The 14,658-nt window shown below is 38.3% G+C and overlaps 1 protein-coding gene across 1 annotated transcript; it reads right to left on the reverse strand.

Annotated features, from left to right (window-relative positions):
- Window positions 1–6,696: 6,696 nt before the first annotated feature.
- LOC139722674 (uncharacterized) lies at window positions 6,697–14,658 on the reverse strand. The gene is made up of 5 exons (XM_071633968.1): window positions 14,616–14,658; window positions 10,985–11,181; window positions 9,717–9,933; window positions 7,833–7,960; window positions 6,697–7,329 (listed from the first exon to the last, which is right to left on the reverse strand). Exons 1-5 carry the CDS (start codon window positions 14,656–14,658, stop codon window positions 6,697–6,699), a joined length of 1,218 nt encoding a protein of 405 aa, XP_071490069.1.

Here is a 14,658-nt window from a genome sequence, read left to right on the forward strand (position 1 = left end):
GTTATTCTGACGGTTCGTTAATCCGAAAATGATATAAACTTTACTGATAAATGTTAATCCTAAATGAAAATACAAACAAACAAATAAGCAAAAAACAAACAAACAAACGAACAAACCAAACAAGCTATAAAGCCAATGGTGCGTACTAACGAACCTCCTGAATTTCAAACCTTATTTCATTTTCAGAATTACGAACCTTCGGAATAACGAACTGTAACCTCAAGTCAAATATCATGATTACTAGTACATGTAGTAATTTACCAGATCTCACGATTCACATGTTTTAAAGTGCTAAAGCTCCTCACCTGGAGGGAAAGGGACATTCATAATTTCCTGTTCGATGCTCTATAACCTTGCCATCTCCGATTTCCTCTTTTCGCCACTGTTACTTTTTTCAATAGTAACTAACATGGCACTCTCCTCAGAATTCCGAAATTCGCCATTGAGAGAGTACACTTCTTATTGCTTGCCGCAGACGGCGTTTTCCGAATTACAACTTACTGCTGAAACGCGGAATTGAAGTCGGGTGCCTGTAAGTCCGCGAGTTCAATCCAAACGCAATATTGTTCAAAATGAAAAGAAGACAAAGATAATGGCTTGTGAAATTTGTTGAATGCAGATAAATAAACCACGACTGGATTTGCTTGCGGTTATATAAACGTTTCTTTCCACTCTGTTTTCTTTCGCTCTACCTTGTTCATTTTTCTTCTTATTTTTATTCCATATAGGCCCAACGTTTTTATTCATTTTACTATTTAGTTTTATCGCTGGGGTATCGTTGTTGTAGTTTCCGCTCTCGTTATGCTTACTTTCAAACAAACATATCCCATCTAAAGCGTTTATCAAATATGAATTATTATTCTAAGATGTGTAATCAAGCAATTATTTTAAAAATGTCGGAGTTAACAGATACTTTCTGACATATCAATTATAGACAGGTGATTGTATTCGTTTGAGTAAATATCCAAACATAATAATGGTTTCCACTAGGCATTCAATGTTGACCACCGTGACCTAATTTCCATGGTGGTTATTTTCCAACGCGTGCACGCAAGCAGATGCAAAGGTATACAGTGACAAAAGATTTCGGACACACAATGGTGTTATGACACAGGCTCTGGAATATGCAGAGGTAATGCAGAAAGTAAGCACATTGTATACCATCTCACAAAAAATAATGTCAATAATTCCCGACCGGGCGATCAACAAACCCGATTTTTGTCATTGTTGTGAGACACTTGTGTCAAAGTAATGACAATTCCAATTCAGTACCTGTCATCAATCAAAATATTTTGTTATTGGTAGTTAATAATACATGGGTATGCATACAAAAAGTGTGTGCGATAACGTGAACACACATACACACACGTTCAGTGTCAGCTGTTTTTACTATAGTCGTAATAATAACAATATGTTTAAATTAATTAAAACTGCGACAAGAATATGTCGATTTTCTTGTCAAATATACTTTTATAAACAGTTCTCTGTGCACAATTGGACATTGCATTTACTTATACAATAATTTTGATGGAGATGACTTACCAGATAAGATTACGGTCCTCTTCTTTTTTTCAGATATGATTTGTATCATTAATTGACTATCGATTGATAGGGTGGAAGAATAATATGTAGGCTTTTTGTTGACCCCTGATAAATAGGTATGTAGACTTTTTGTTTGACCCCTTAACAATATTGATTTCATTATCTCATAATCACTGCTGTGACGAGTATACGGACGAAGTCAATGGGTATATTTTGTAATGTGTACTGTACATACATTTTGGTTGTGCTGACCCATTCGGCATTATCAAAAATTGATCTTATAATTATTGCGGGGATGATTATATTTGTGAAGTAGTTACTGTGTATTGTATAGTATAGAACAATCAGAAATTGACACAATGACAGTCTTAAAAATTATTTTGTAATATTTTGATATATGTTTGAAGTGTCACGCAGCAAGCAACACAACAAAATATTGAATTGTAATCAATGATGGATGATGAAATCGAAATAAGATATCGTTTGAAACAAAAAAAAAGAATATATATGTATATATGATAGAGGGGGATTTGATTGGTGTAACATTCTTTTATAATACATCCAAGTATATGTACCTGAAGGGGTAGATTAAGAACTGATGACAAACTGAAGGTATAAAATCTACTTTAGTTCGATACCAACTTGTAAATTCATGTTAGAAGTCATTTTTACAATACTACAGTTTCTTGTTGTTCGTTTTGGAATTTGTTGCAATTTGTTAGTTAGGAATATTAAAAACATTCCCATCTTATGTTTCTTGAGCCATCATTTTGTATAATAATCTTTTGACAAAGTTGGGTGTGTTTAGATGTCTTCTTCCAGTGACAATTATTCACGGAAAGGTAAGAGTTCGAATTAGGTTGTTGTTGTTTTTTTAATGCAGATATCATGTGCTATAATGTCAATAAACAACTATAATGTCCTAATTGTAATGTTCCTTCTGACAATTACTCGGGGAAATGTGAATGCCGATTTGCGTCTAACATAACGTAACTAATCATTATCGTAATTATGATGTCACTAATCATATCAAATATAATATTGTGGCGGGTTCTAGTAGAATGGTCTATGAGCATCATGAGCATTGTCTGTTTAGACTCCTCAATACACACTTTTTATTTAGACGCGATTAGGATACCATACGCATTTCATTGTCTCTGGCATCAGTGTTCAAGTTTTCTTTTTTAAGATCATCGCCATCACAGGCAGAAACAGCAACGCAGTATAGCTGAAAATCGACGCCAGTATAAAACAGCAGTTATAGGACTCGAAATTGTAACGGTTCGAGGAAGAAGGACAGAGGTTCACAAGCAAAATAATTACTTAAACTTTGCGGACGTTAGGTTTAATCTGTCAAAAATGTCTCTCCACATAAAGAAGAAGAAGAAGAAGAAGAAGAAGAAGAAGAAGAAGAAGAAGAGGAAGAAGAAAAAATAAGAAAATCTTGCAAACTTCTCCTTGGTTTCTGCAAAAGGTTACAGGATTGTATATACAGATGCTTTTATCGCTGAACTTGCATATTTCCCTCGTATCGGAGGTAGAGGGAGGATTCTGTTCGCCAGCAATCGTAATTCCATATTGAATAATAATAATAATAATAAAGGATTTTTCATAAAGGGAATTTTCTTGATCTTTCCTTTTCATAGATCAATCGAAACCGATTTGAAAGGGCAGATTGTATTGAATTAAGGTCCCCCGATGGGGCGCTGACATTTTTGTCTGCCATAATCCCGACTTCATGGCCCCGTTCTTCACTGTCAGATCTCCTCTCGTCATAACGAGGTGTAAGTCCATGCACACAACTTGTTTGTTATTGTTTTTTTTTCAGGTGTTGAATATTGACACTGTACTCAACGACCGTATAGAGTCAGTTTATACATGTCTACATAGTCGGTCTGCCTTCTTTATACAAGTTTATGCCATGCATACAGCTGGTTAGTTGTTGTTGTTGTTGTTGTTGTTGTTTTTTCCCTTCAGGTCTTGAGTGTTGACTCTGCACTCAACGACTTTATACATTAGTCATGTCTACATAGTCGGTCTGTCTTCTTTATACAAGTTAATACAAACGGCGTAGAAGAGGTATAGTGGGGTTGACTATATAGTCGAATAAGGGTTAGTGTCTCATAGCTAGAGGTCTATTTTTACTTATGAAATTGATGATTGCCTAAATACCAGAGTCCCTATAGTATTCAATTTTCTTTTCTTGCACATTTTATTGTGTCAGGTTTACAGTTACTTAATGATTTTTTTTTTCAATTTCCATTAAATCAATTGATTTTATCATTGCTTGTCATTAAGATTTCAAATGCCCCCTTATATAGGCATCTGCTGATTCTTCAACTCTGTGAGACATTTTCGTAAATACATGTTTCCGGTCTTTTCCCTTTAACCTACAAGTCAGTTTGACCTGGTGGCTGCTTTATGACATATCGTTTTCATCAGATAGTAGAAAAAATGAAATCAAATGAAACGAAACGAACATTAGTACTCCAGGTTAAGACTTTGGATTGATTGACAACTTTTATACTGAATTGATTTTTAGATAGCAGTTAGGAAAATAGTCCTTATCAGTGGCGGATCCAGAGGGGGGCGCAACCGGCGCACGCCCCCCCCCCTTTATTTTTCGTTAAAAATAAAAGAAATAAAAAGAAAAAATGGAATGAAACCCGGAAGTGGCACCAGAAATGTTAGTCACGCCCCCCCCCCCCTAACAGAATTCCTGGATCCGCCCCTGCTTATGATGCTAGCCATAACTTTTTTCCCCCCGAGACGTCGTCTTTGCATGTGGAAACAACAACAGCAGCAGCAGCAGCAGCAGCAACAACAACAACAACAACAACACACACACACACACACAACTTGCAATGTTGATTGCTAGCTGCTTTTTGCAACTAAAAGTTGCAATTAATTGGAAGTTGCCTTATTGATCTATCGATTTGGAATAGATATTTGCAATTGACTGCAACTCTACTTTCTTGCAAAGCTCCCTTAAACAATTAAGTTTCGCGATACCATGTGAGCTGATGCATTGCTCCTGAGTTTTATAGTGGCAGAGAAACTTTGTGAACTTTGAAGAAAGCCTCTGTCACCTATTCACGAAATCTCTTGCTCTATTTATGCATTTTACTCCTTAAAGCCATACATCTATCTAACTCTGTTATCAGTTAATCATCAGTGGATTTTTGTTTGAATGATGTCCCGAGATAGTGATTTTTTTTTACTGTGTTCCAGTCTTTATAACTATATACATGCTGATAACAACATGAAATGAAATAAAAACGACAATGCAACAATGGTAGATTGAAATAAGCCTGCAAATGCAAACTGAATAGTTAAACAGAAAAAACAAAAATAAGTAACAACTTGGGGCAACATTCTGACTTTGCTACTGGGAAAGATGTGATTGTCTTCGTGGCTGTGACAAAAGTCGAAAATCGATAATGACAAAAATCCCTGTTTTGAAAATCACATTGTTGTAGTTTATTAATTTCTAAGGTTTGTGAGGTATCATTTCTATTTATAAAAGTTGATTAGGTGTATTAATTATGGATTGTTAATCGTTGTTGTTATCAAGTATTTAGCACGAGTTTCTTAAGATTGTAAGATATTCGTTTAGTTCCCGTCATAAAGGTTAATATTTAGGGTGTATGGAACATTTTGCTCTAAAAGGACTAACGTTTAAGTTCATATCCCACCCAGCTTTTAACATGTCGGATCTATACGCAGTAACCTGCCGCTCAGCGTCGTACTACTTTGGATGTTAGTCTGGACAAGGAGTTATCATATATCTATAACTCCTTGGTCTGGAGGTGACGCGTCATTTCCGGTAGAGAACACCATACATCAGAGTTTGATAACCAGGTGTCCGACTAACATTAAAGGGATGGTATAGTATTGGTATAGTATTGGTATAGATGGGGATGGGTCTTGTAACTTATTGCGAGATACCAAGAAACTACTTATGAAAAAGTACATTGCCTACCAGGGATTTAACGTTTATTTGATGAAAATCGGTTTTGAAATGGCTGAGAAATCCAAAAACAAAGTAAATCAAACTGATCGTAACAAAACGTGGGTCCCGCCTTTTATTACGGTCGCTCTATTTTGGATATCTCAGTCATTTCAAAACCAATTTTCACCAAATAGATATTGAATTCCTCTTGGAATTACATCCTCTTTCGCATTTTATAAAATGTTTCTCATTATCTCACCAAATATGTTAGAAACCTAAAGTTAAGACTCAACCAAAACTATTCAATCCCTTTAAATGCGTGATGAACTAATGCGGAGCATCAAGTGAGGTGAATTGGAATTTGAATATGCAGCAGTCTTCGCCTTGTCTTTTGTCTCCCATTTACATGGGTCCAAATTGGCGTTAAATTTGATAGAATTAATAGCTCAATATGCTTTCTCATCAAGCCATTAAAGAGATGCGATATCATGGCAATATATTATATAACCTACCTATGCGAGGTTATGATCTCTAAATCTTTACCAAAAAATGTGCCATGATATGGACAAAATAGATATACATACATAAGACAAGCGACAGTGTATTATAGTTCCGCACATGATGTCATTCCAGACATTTTTAATACGACAAAAATAAAAGTCAAATAATAAGTCACAAATTGCTTAAGTGTCAATGACATATAGGATGACGTGACTGCATCATGCATTACAATCTACCAATGTGTGTACGTCAACTGAGCACATGATATCCAATGATTTACTTAGACGACTGATATCAACGATGATAATAGCATGAAGTGAGAGTGTTATATAAATAGGTTCAATAAAGACAACTGAAGCGTCTGGTAACTTTCGCTAATTAGGGCATCGTTTTCTTCCGGATATTGGATTAAAGCACAGTGAAAGCCTCAGAAAGGAAATTAATATCAAGGCCCGTCATTCGGTGGTTCATTAAATTTTTAGGGTTATATTTGTGATTGTGATCAGTCAAACAGAGAAAAGCACTTCCGAGAACTTAATCACATTATAGAGTCTGATGGATTGCAAATCATCCTCTCATAATAGTTCATGAACAGTTGTCCTCCTTCGGTTAAGGTTGCGATGCTATGATAAATTACTATAATCTGTATTTACACACAACAACAACGAAGAGTCATCGCTATACCAAGTATAGTCTTTGTTTCAGGCGTGTTCTGGAGGAAGCGAGACACGAGTCTGATGCTGTCCTGTGAGGTACTGCCATCTCAGCTCCTGCTGCTCAATGAAGGACATGTTCGTTACGTAACAATCTTGTCTCGTTGTAGAGGCCATTTCTGCGTGGTAGTCGACGCCGTTGGGGTACTTATAATTTTGGCGGTTGTCATAGGCCTCCTGGTTCGAAAATCCTGCTTGACAGCCGTCACCTGAACTGCGACGAGACTCCCACCAACCAGGAGAGTCGGTACTTAAGGTGCTGGCCGCGCTGGTTGGATGACAGCCAATCACGGCATCGGACACATCAGCGTTGACGACGTCATAGCGACCATCGCTGAGATGGCTGCTGTATGGTCTCTGGATGTGAACGTTGTGTCTGTCCACGGCAGTATTCATTGAGTTGACATCAGACTTTGCTTGCTGGACGTAATACATGTTGGCATCGGCGATGACCTGCGAACCCGAACCGTCGCCGAAGTTTTCCGGAGACGGCCGATGACAGCAGCAGCAGAAAATCAGGGAGACTACGATGAAGAGAACCGCGGCTCCGGCGAATGCCATGGCGAGGTGCGTACCCGTCCATGACAACCATCCGTGATCGTCTGAACTATCGTCTCCAGGCTCATTTGGATCTGAAAAAAAAATGAATATTCATCGCGTTAGATTTTAAGTATTTATGATATCCTAACATTGCACTGCAGTTAGTGGTTACGAGCATTCGATGCAAGAGAGCTATGCCATTTCCATTTTGAAAAAAAAAAAAAGAGCTTTGCTCTGATTTAGTGAAAGGAATGATACGGTGAAGGATGCTGTGTGTCTCCTTACAATTTGACATTTCATCGCTCCAGAATGATGAGGTAATACCAACAGTCACATTTTGTAAAGTGTTTTGATTAGAATCGAGTAAAAACACCTCATGATGAATATAGAAAAAGGAAGCTATTGACGAGAGCAATAGTTAGTTTTTGTATTCCGAGGACACAGAAAACTGTTTCGTTATAAAATTTTCAGAGGCTACTTACTACACACTCATGCATTTCTCTCATACATCTTTTGTGCACTTTAATTTTATGTATATGTATTTATTATTTAGTTATTCATTCCCCCCCCCCCCCCACATAGACGTTTGGCTTACCATAGCAGAGGTCAAAGGTCTCGTCACTCCCTTCCGGACAGTGCCACAGGTTGTCACACATCAGATGACGGTCGATACACATTGCACTCTCCTGGCACGGGAAACAGTCACTCGATTCTGTATCAACGAGAACAAAAAAAAAAGCAATCGATAAAAATTAAAGATTAAATTATAAAGATATGACCTTCTTGTCATTCCCCTCACGCCAAAAGCATAACAATCCCATCCATTTATTAGGTATGCAAGTAACCCACCTGGCATAGTTTACATGGATGGGTATTTGGTACATAAGTCCCGCGTTGCACTGTGTCCCCGAAAGGAGGATTATATAGGCATCGATATGTAATATATAATAATGTGTGTGACCTTCAATATCATCTGTACAACATTGTAGAAAAGCTGGTGATCGTTACTATTTGAACGTGTACAAGAGCGATGAGGGACAATGTAATCTTTGGCTTATGATTGCACGACAGCGCTTCGATAGATAATGACAACTGCAAATATCGAAGGTGAGAGACATTCCCATGTGGTAATATTCAGTAGACACAGGTCTTTCTCACAAAATCGCAAAAAAAAAAAAAGATCCTGCATTTTAACCAGCACGAGGTTTGAACTTTGCACACGACGGGAATGGTGGACTTGACACTATATATACCCGTTAGACCTAGACAAATATTAGTCCTTTGGACGTCCAATCATTCTATCTGCTTCTGACAAATTATGATTTAACGAACACGTTTGTTTACTGGACAAAGTTAAAAAAGACGAGCCGGTTCCGACAAAACAAATATTTGAAAAATGATTTTCGGAGGCGCAATGTGTTACCACAAGATTTTGTACACCACTTCCTTATCACTTTTGACCTGTGCGTTCTAGGTTAACCTACTTATGCCTCAGAGAGAAACTCAATATGATTGTAATCAGTTGATTCTTTGAGGGTCCTTGTCGCTTGGAAGTTATAAGCTTGTAGGACACAAACGGATTTTACATCACAATCCATCACATTTCCCATATTAAATTACCACCGATGCCTGGTATCCATGCAACCATCAAAGGGTCAATGTGTATAATTAACGCGATTTGCATCTGAGGAAATTTCCAGAGGGTATATAACGCCAGATTTAATCGAAAAAAAGAAGAAGAGCGCGTTAAATTGTCACACCGCGCTTATTAGACTGAAATACCTAGGTGAGCTCGTGTATCATAGCCATCGCGCATATACTTAGAGGAGTATTGTAGCGTAATTACAAGTCGGTGCATCAGAGTACATCATGTCATGTTTCAAAGAGGAATATTTTCTTGGAAATTTCCATAAATTATGTTAAAGCTAAGACATGCTGAGGTTGTGGTTCTACCGCAGTGACGTGACATCGGAAGTGAAGGAGAAGCGTTCATAAGTTTGGTGGGCGTTTTGGAAGAGCTGAATAGAATGTTGAAATTGACTGAAATCAGTCTTTCATGGTGCATAGTTATGAGCATGCAGGTTTATTTCGAACAGAATCATTGCTGATTTTTTTTAGAGTAATCAAAGGTCAGTTTAAAATAGCGTGACCTGATGTACAAAAAACCCCCACAAAAACATATAAGACATTTTCAACCCAAAATCAATTGTAAGTTCAAAACAGTGGTTCTGATTCTTTAAACATCAAAAAACTGCTGATGCATCTGCACAGCCTAAATAGTACCGTTTTATGCGGCTGCGCAGGCCCTACTTAAAATTTCCCATTTTCCTTGAAAATGGTGACCTTTTAATTGTCACACAAGAATCAAACGGATGACGATATAGCAAAATGAACCGACAGACCTAGCCCGTTCTGTGATTTAATTAGGGGAATAAGATGCAAAGCCATCATTTCCCACCCATACTTACGAGATGCAGAGGACCCGGCAGGAAAATAACTGACGTAAGAGATGGCGAACCCACTATTATCCGTGGTGACGCCATCGGTGATGAAGCGAACGGTAACTTGGTTGCCGCTGGAGTGCATTGCTCGATACTGTCGCGGGAGGGAGCCACACAGCCCATAAAGTCGACCAGTGAGCATGGGGCTTGTTACGCCAGTACCGTCATACACCAGAACTTCGTCCTGCGAGAAATGGTACACATCATAATTATTTCAACGTGAACAAAAATATCACTGATATTCTTAAAAGAAACAAGAAGACGATTCACAAAAAAAAAGTCGAGAGCAATTTTATTTCTTCCTTCGGTACCACTAGTAATATTTCGTCAAACTCGTCTGAATTTGTCGAGAAGAAAATGAAGCATTCGAGGGAAAAAAATCATCTGTCTGTGCAAAACCAAAGAGATTGTAAACAGTCTCTTCATTGTGAGCCTTTATCTCGGGATCCCGGGTCTCGGGAATGTGTCTTTGAGCTCCTAATTGTCGGTACTTGTAACAATCCCGACAAGAGATGGCGCAGTAACTATGCAACTCGCGGAGCGCGACGAGCGTCGGACTCTCTCCCGTGCACAGAATCGACTTGTGTTAGAAACCCGAGATTGTCCAAATATGTGAAAAGACGGAAACAATGGGCACTGATGGGTAATGCACTCGAAGAATTCACCTTTTTTTCAACGAATGCAACACGTCTATTGAAGCAGTCACGACTTTAAATCTTGACCTTGTCGGAAGCATTTCCGATTCTTTTCTCTGCAAACATGGTCCTACGCAACAAACAAACGCCATTGTCGAAAGTAAATATGGACGCCAACCAACAATGATATCCGTTGTGTGGATTTTCCGTTCCCCTTTTTGAGCATGTTCCTTCTTCATCGTAGGCCCCTATTCTTGTTGCATTTTTGTGTATGTGATAACAGCCATCGACAAGCCGAAACATTTCTCTTCATTGCTTCTTGATTAGAAACATAAGGTTGCGTATGTTTTTCTTCATGGTCGTACGAGTTCAGTCGTGTCTGACGTACTATCTGTACACACGGTCTAGTATACCTTTCTATGAAACTGTGAAAACCGCCATGATGTTTTATTGCTGCTTTTTCTGTGTATGTTAATGATAGATGTCTTACATCTTGATCATGCATTTTTGTTGATGGTGAAAAGCAAACAGTGATTATATGAGACGTAATGAGATTCACAGTAAATCACAGTGGAAAGGGAGTGGGCATGATGTTATTACCTGAAAGCAGTTAGTTGATCCGGCCACGTCGAAGCGATCGAAACGAAGAAAGATTCGTTTTCCCGCCTCCACGCCGATAGTCACCTGACAGTCAGCGTCGTCCCTGTACTGGCCCGTACCCACGTGGGAGATGATTCGACCGTTGCTATAGTGAATGACATGCTTGCATTGACCATGAATCTCGCGCTGGATGAAAGCTGAGGGGGGGGGGGGGATATAATGGCAAAGAGAATGAGGCATGAACTTAAAAAACGGCAAAAGTAGTGGACGAACAAAGGAAAGTGACAAACAAACGAAAGCAAAACAGGAATTCATCGCAAGATCTTGAGCATAATAATCATCGTTGGTAAATCCGATATTCCTTTGAATTTCTACTTCCCCTCCACGCATGCACTCATTCGACAGGAAAGAAAATAGGTTTGTTGCAATTGCTGTGATTTTTCAAAAAACAACAACAAACAAACAAAAAGCTATGATCCTCATCGTCACAACTTTGACTTAAGGAGGCACTCTTCGTTCAACTAACTTCATTTATTGCATGCAGTGGAGAACAAAATATCGTAAATTCGAATTCCAGTGAGAATATTGACCAACGCAAAACGTGACCCAAGACAGCGAGAACAATTTCGGTTTCAGGAAGGAGAAGAGGTATTTCAGGGAATATACGCCCACGAGACAATCGACAAAACTTTGGAGAGCGTGCCTACGCTGCCATGCAGAGATGGTGGACATTGACTGTTATCTAACAGTCATCATTTTTACACAACACATTTCGCCTTATCTCATTAGGGTATGGTTATAACGAGTACTACACTCGGGATGCATCGCCATGACGACGCGTCTTGCATCACAAGGACACAGATGAAATTATCTTCTGCTGGAGGCAGCACATGGCGGGAAAGTGTTTGAGACGATAATTATCGCTATCAGCAATACCCGACATTACCAGAGATAGAGTAAATGTTCTATTACATTGTATGATGGCCAGGAAGAGATATCACCATAATAGTTCATAATTATAGGAGGGAGGACGTAATATCATATATCATGTTACATAAGTTTACAGTTTATGTGGCAAATTTACATGTTTTAGAATAGAAATTTCGGCAAGTGAAACTTTAATGTAAATATTATATAAAATCAAATAGTATAAGAAAGAAAGAAAAAAGAAAAACCAGTATAAGTATTCATTAGGATGATAAAGTAATCGTTTTAGTCTCTATACACTCATTTCGGAAACAGGGTGATTACTATGGGTTTTAGTTAGGTTTCTTTAAATCTCTCAGAGTCATCAACACATGGCAAGTATGAAATTATAAACATACTAACTGCAACTGTTAAATCCGACAAGCATCATTTTTCTTACCAGGGAGTGATACGTAAAATCTATCGCGAGTATGGGTACTCCTAAATATACATGTCATTGTGATTCAAAAGTGACATGGCTGTGTCACTGACTGGCCCGATTTCCATGAGAATCGACATTGTGATAGTCTGTTGTATTGTTGCAGCTGGCGTCCTATTTCCTATAGGAGCAATTTAATGATAAAATAATGTAAGATGGCAGAATACGCCATGTTCAACGACTAAAACACCATGAGGATGGTAAATTATTGTAAAACGCGTCTTCATAATCAAAATGAATCCCAATTCGCATAGGAAACACGGATGTCATCAAATATCATATCAAAAATTTCCTCCAGTCAAATAGAAAGGGATTACTCAGATCATGTCGAAGGTGTGATTGTGTCAAATAAGTACACAACAGCTCTATAAGAAAATGCTCTCTTTATTTCAACGAGTATGCATATCTGTATCCATGATTATAAGTCCTATATCCTGTCCTGTTAAATTGTCTGTTATTATAATTATTTAAGCGCTCAGATTATAAACCTCTATGTCAAGCCCTTTACAGTTTTGAAAGAATCTTGCATTGTCATCATTGCCAGTAATAGACAACAAAATGTCAGTCTGTTATTTCTGATGTCGGCAGCATCATCATTTTGTCAGAACAAGGACAACAGCGATTTGATTCTCATATAATTACAGTCAACGCGTAATTTCTACATGAGAAGGTAAAGTCCAAACACCGTGCAGTGTATAGCTCTGTTGCTGTGTGCGTCCATCTTGACCGGGTAGTGCGTGCACCTTGCACCTTCACTGAAGTCTACTTAAGCCGGATTAATAGGCAGGAGTATCCCCGCCCGGTGCAGGTTCCTATAATTGTGATGTCAAGAGGGTGCCAATCACTCTGAGTGGCAACAAACGTTCATTGTGTAATGCATGACAATTGGTGATAAACTGGAGACAGTAAGGGGGGGGGGGGGGGGAGGAAAAAAGAAGTGCAAGGCGAACGTGTGAAAGACTAAATCGTCTGCATTGTCACGAGCACCGAAGGTGTAGTAGATGAATAGACGAAGACAAGATTGACGGATGTAACAACATCTTGAGAACGAGGTCATTAAGAACAATTAGGACGCGTAAGAAAATAGAAGATGGGTTGTTCTTCTTCCACGAGAACTGACAGGGGATTAGGATTGTCCGGACACACGAGAGGCGATTAACAGGACAATGCCCTTTCATCCTTAATCACTGTTACGAACTGCGCTGGCCAAATGGTCTCATTAAGAGTATGAAAGTTTGCTGGCACGAGATGAAATTGTTTTGCGCTATTGAATGTTGCCGTTTTTGTTATACCCCATGAATGCGAGATATACAGACTGTTCCTACATAATTTAAGTGAGATTAGTTCTTCGTGTTACGACGTGGGTATCAATGATAATTATCGATGTGTACAACCATGTACGAGGAAACAGCACTACACTAAAAGGAACAAACATACATGATGCTGTAATTGTGAGGAAGGCACGTCACATCCCGAACGCATTTATTCTTTTTTTTTTTCTTCGAATTTCTTACATGCACACTTTATCATTGCGTTCACTTACTTTTCGCACAGCGTTGAGTTGCCTTAAGTCATATTTTGGAAATTTCATGTCATGTGTCTCGTAAAATTTATTAGTCTTCCCTAGATTGAGTGTTGAATAATGTACAGTAACTAATAGTTTGTTTGTTTGTTTGTTTTTTGGCAATGGTGCAGACTAGCAATGATAATCAATTGTGTACTTCTTCCTAAAAGAATAAACACAAAGTCCTGAACATACATCTATGAAATGTTAAACATAATTAAAAGATGTAACAAAAGACATCCTGACAGACAGAGTCAGTGTGTTATTTTTGTTGAAAACAAAGGCTCTTCTACGACCATATCTGAAATTTACATTATATTTTGATGATTAAACCTCCACTCTTCGCGGCAGCCAAGCAAAAGGATCAATTGCCAAATTCTATGCAGATGTGTCATTTCGCAGCACACACATGTAAGGCTAGTTGGAAAAAAAATCCCCCACTCATTTCCATGTATTAATTGCTTGAATACAGTGTTTGTGCTTTGTATACGCATGGTGATAATGGTGATTATAAAACAACCATTAAAATTCAAGCATCATGATGATAGAATTAACATTAAACAACATAATCCTGCTTAACACACTGTATGAGCGCTATACTATAGTTGTGATTTTATACGTATAAAAACAGGAGGATGGGAGCGATGTATATAAATACTTACTTGCATTGAAACCAAGAGATGGCGAACTGGCGGCAAGTACCAT

This window comes from Diadema antillarum, unplaced genomic scaffold, assembly GCF_040938485.1.
Source record: "Diadema antillarum isolate AM-2024a unplaced genomic scaffold, OU_Dant_1.0 scf00000169, whole genome shotgun sequence".
NCBI lineage: Eukaryota > Metazoa > Echinodermata > Echinoidea > Diadematoida > Diadematidae > Diadema > Diadema antillarum.

Excerpts from the sequence above, each read along its gene's own strand:
- LOC139722674 (XM_071633968.1), bottom strand. The coding sequence starts at position 14,658 with ATGGTACTTGCCGCCAGTTCGCCATCTCTTGGTTTCAATGCAA. Across the intron at positions 11,182-14,615 it reads ATCTCTTGGTTTCAATGCAA|CTTTCATCCAGCGCGAGATT; the intron begins GTAAGTATTTAT and ends CCCCCCCCTCAG. Across the intron at positions 7,330-7,832 it reads TCTGCTATGGTAAGCCAAAC|CCTGGAGACGATAGTTCAGA; the intron begins GTCTATGTGGGG and ends GATCCAAATGAG.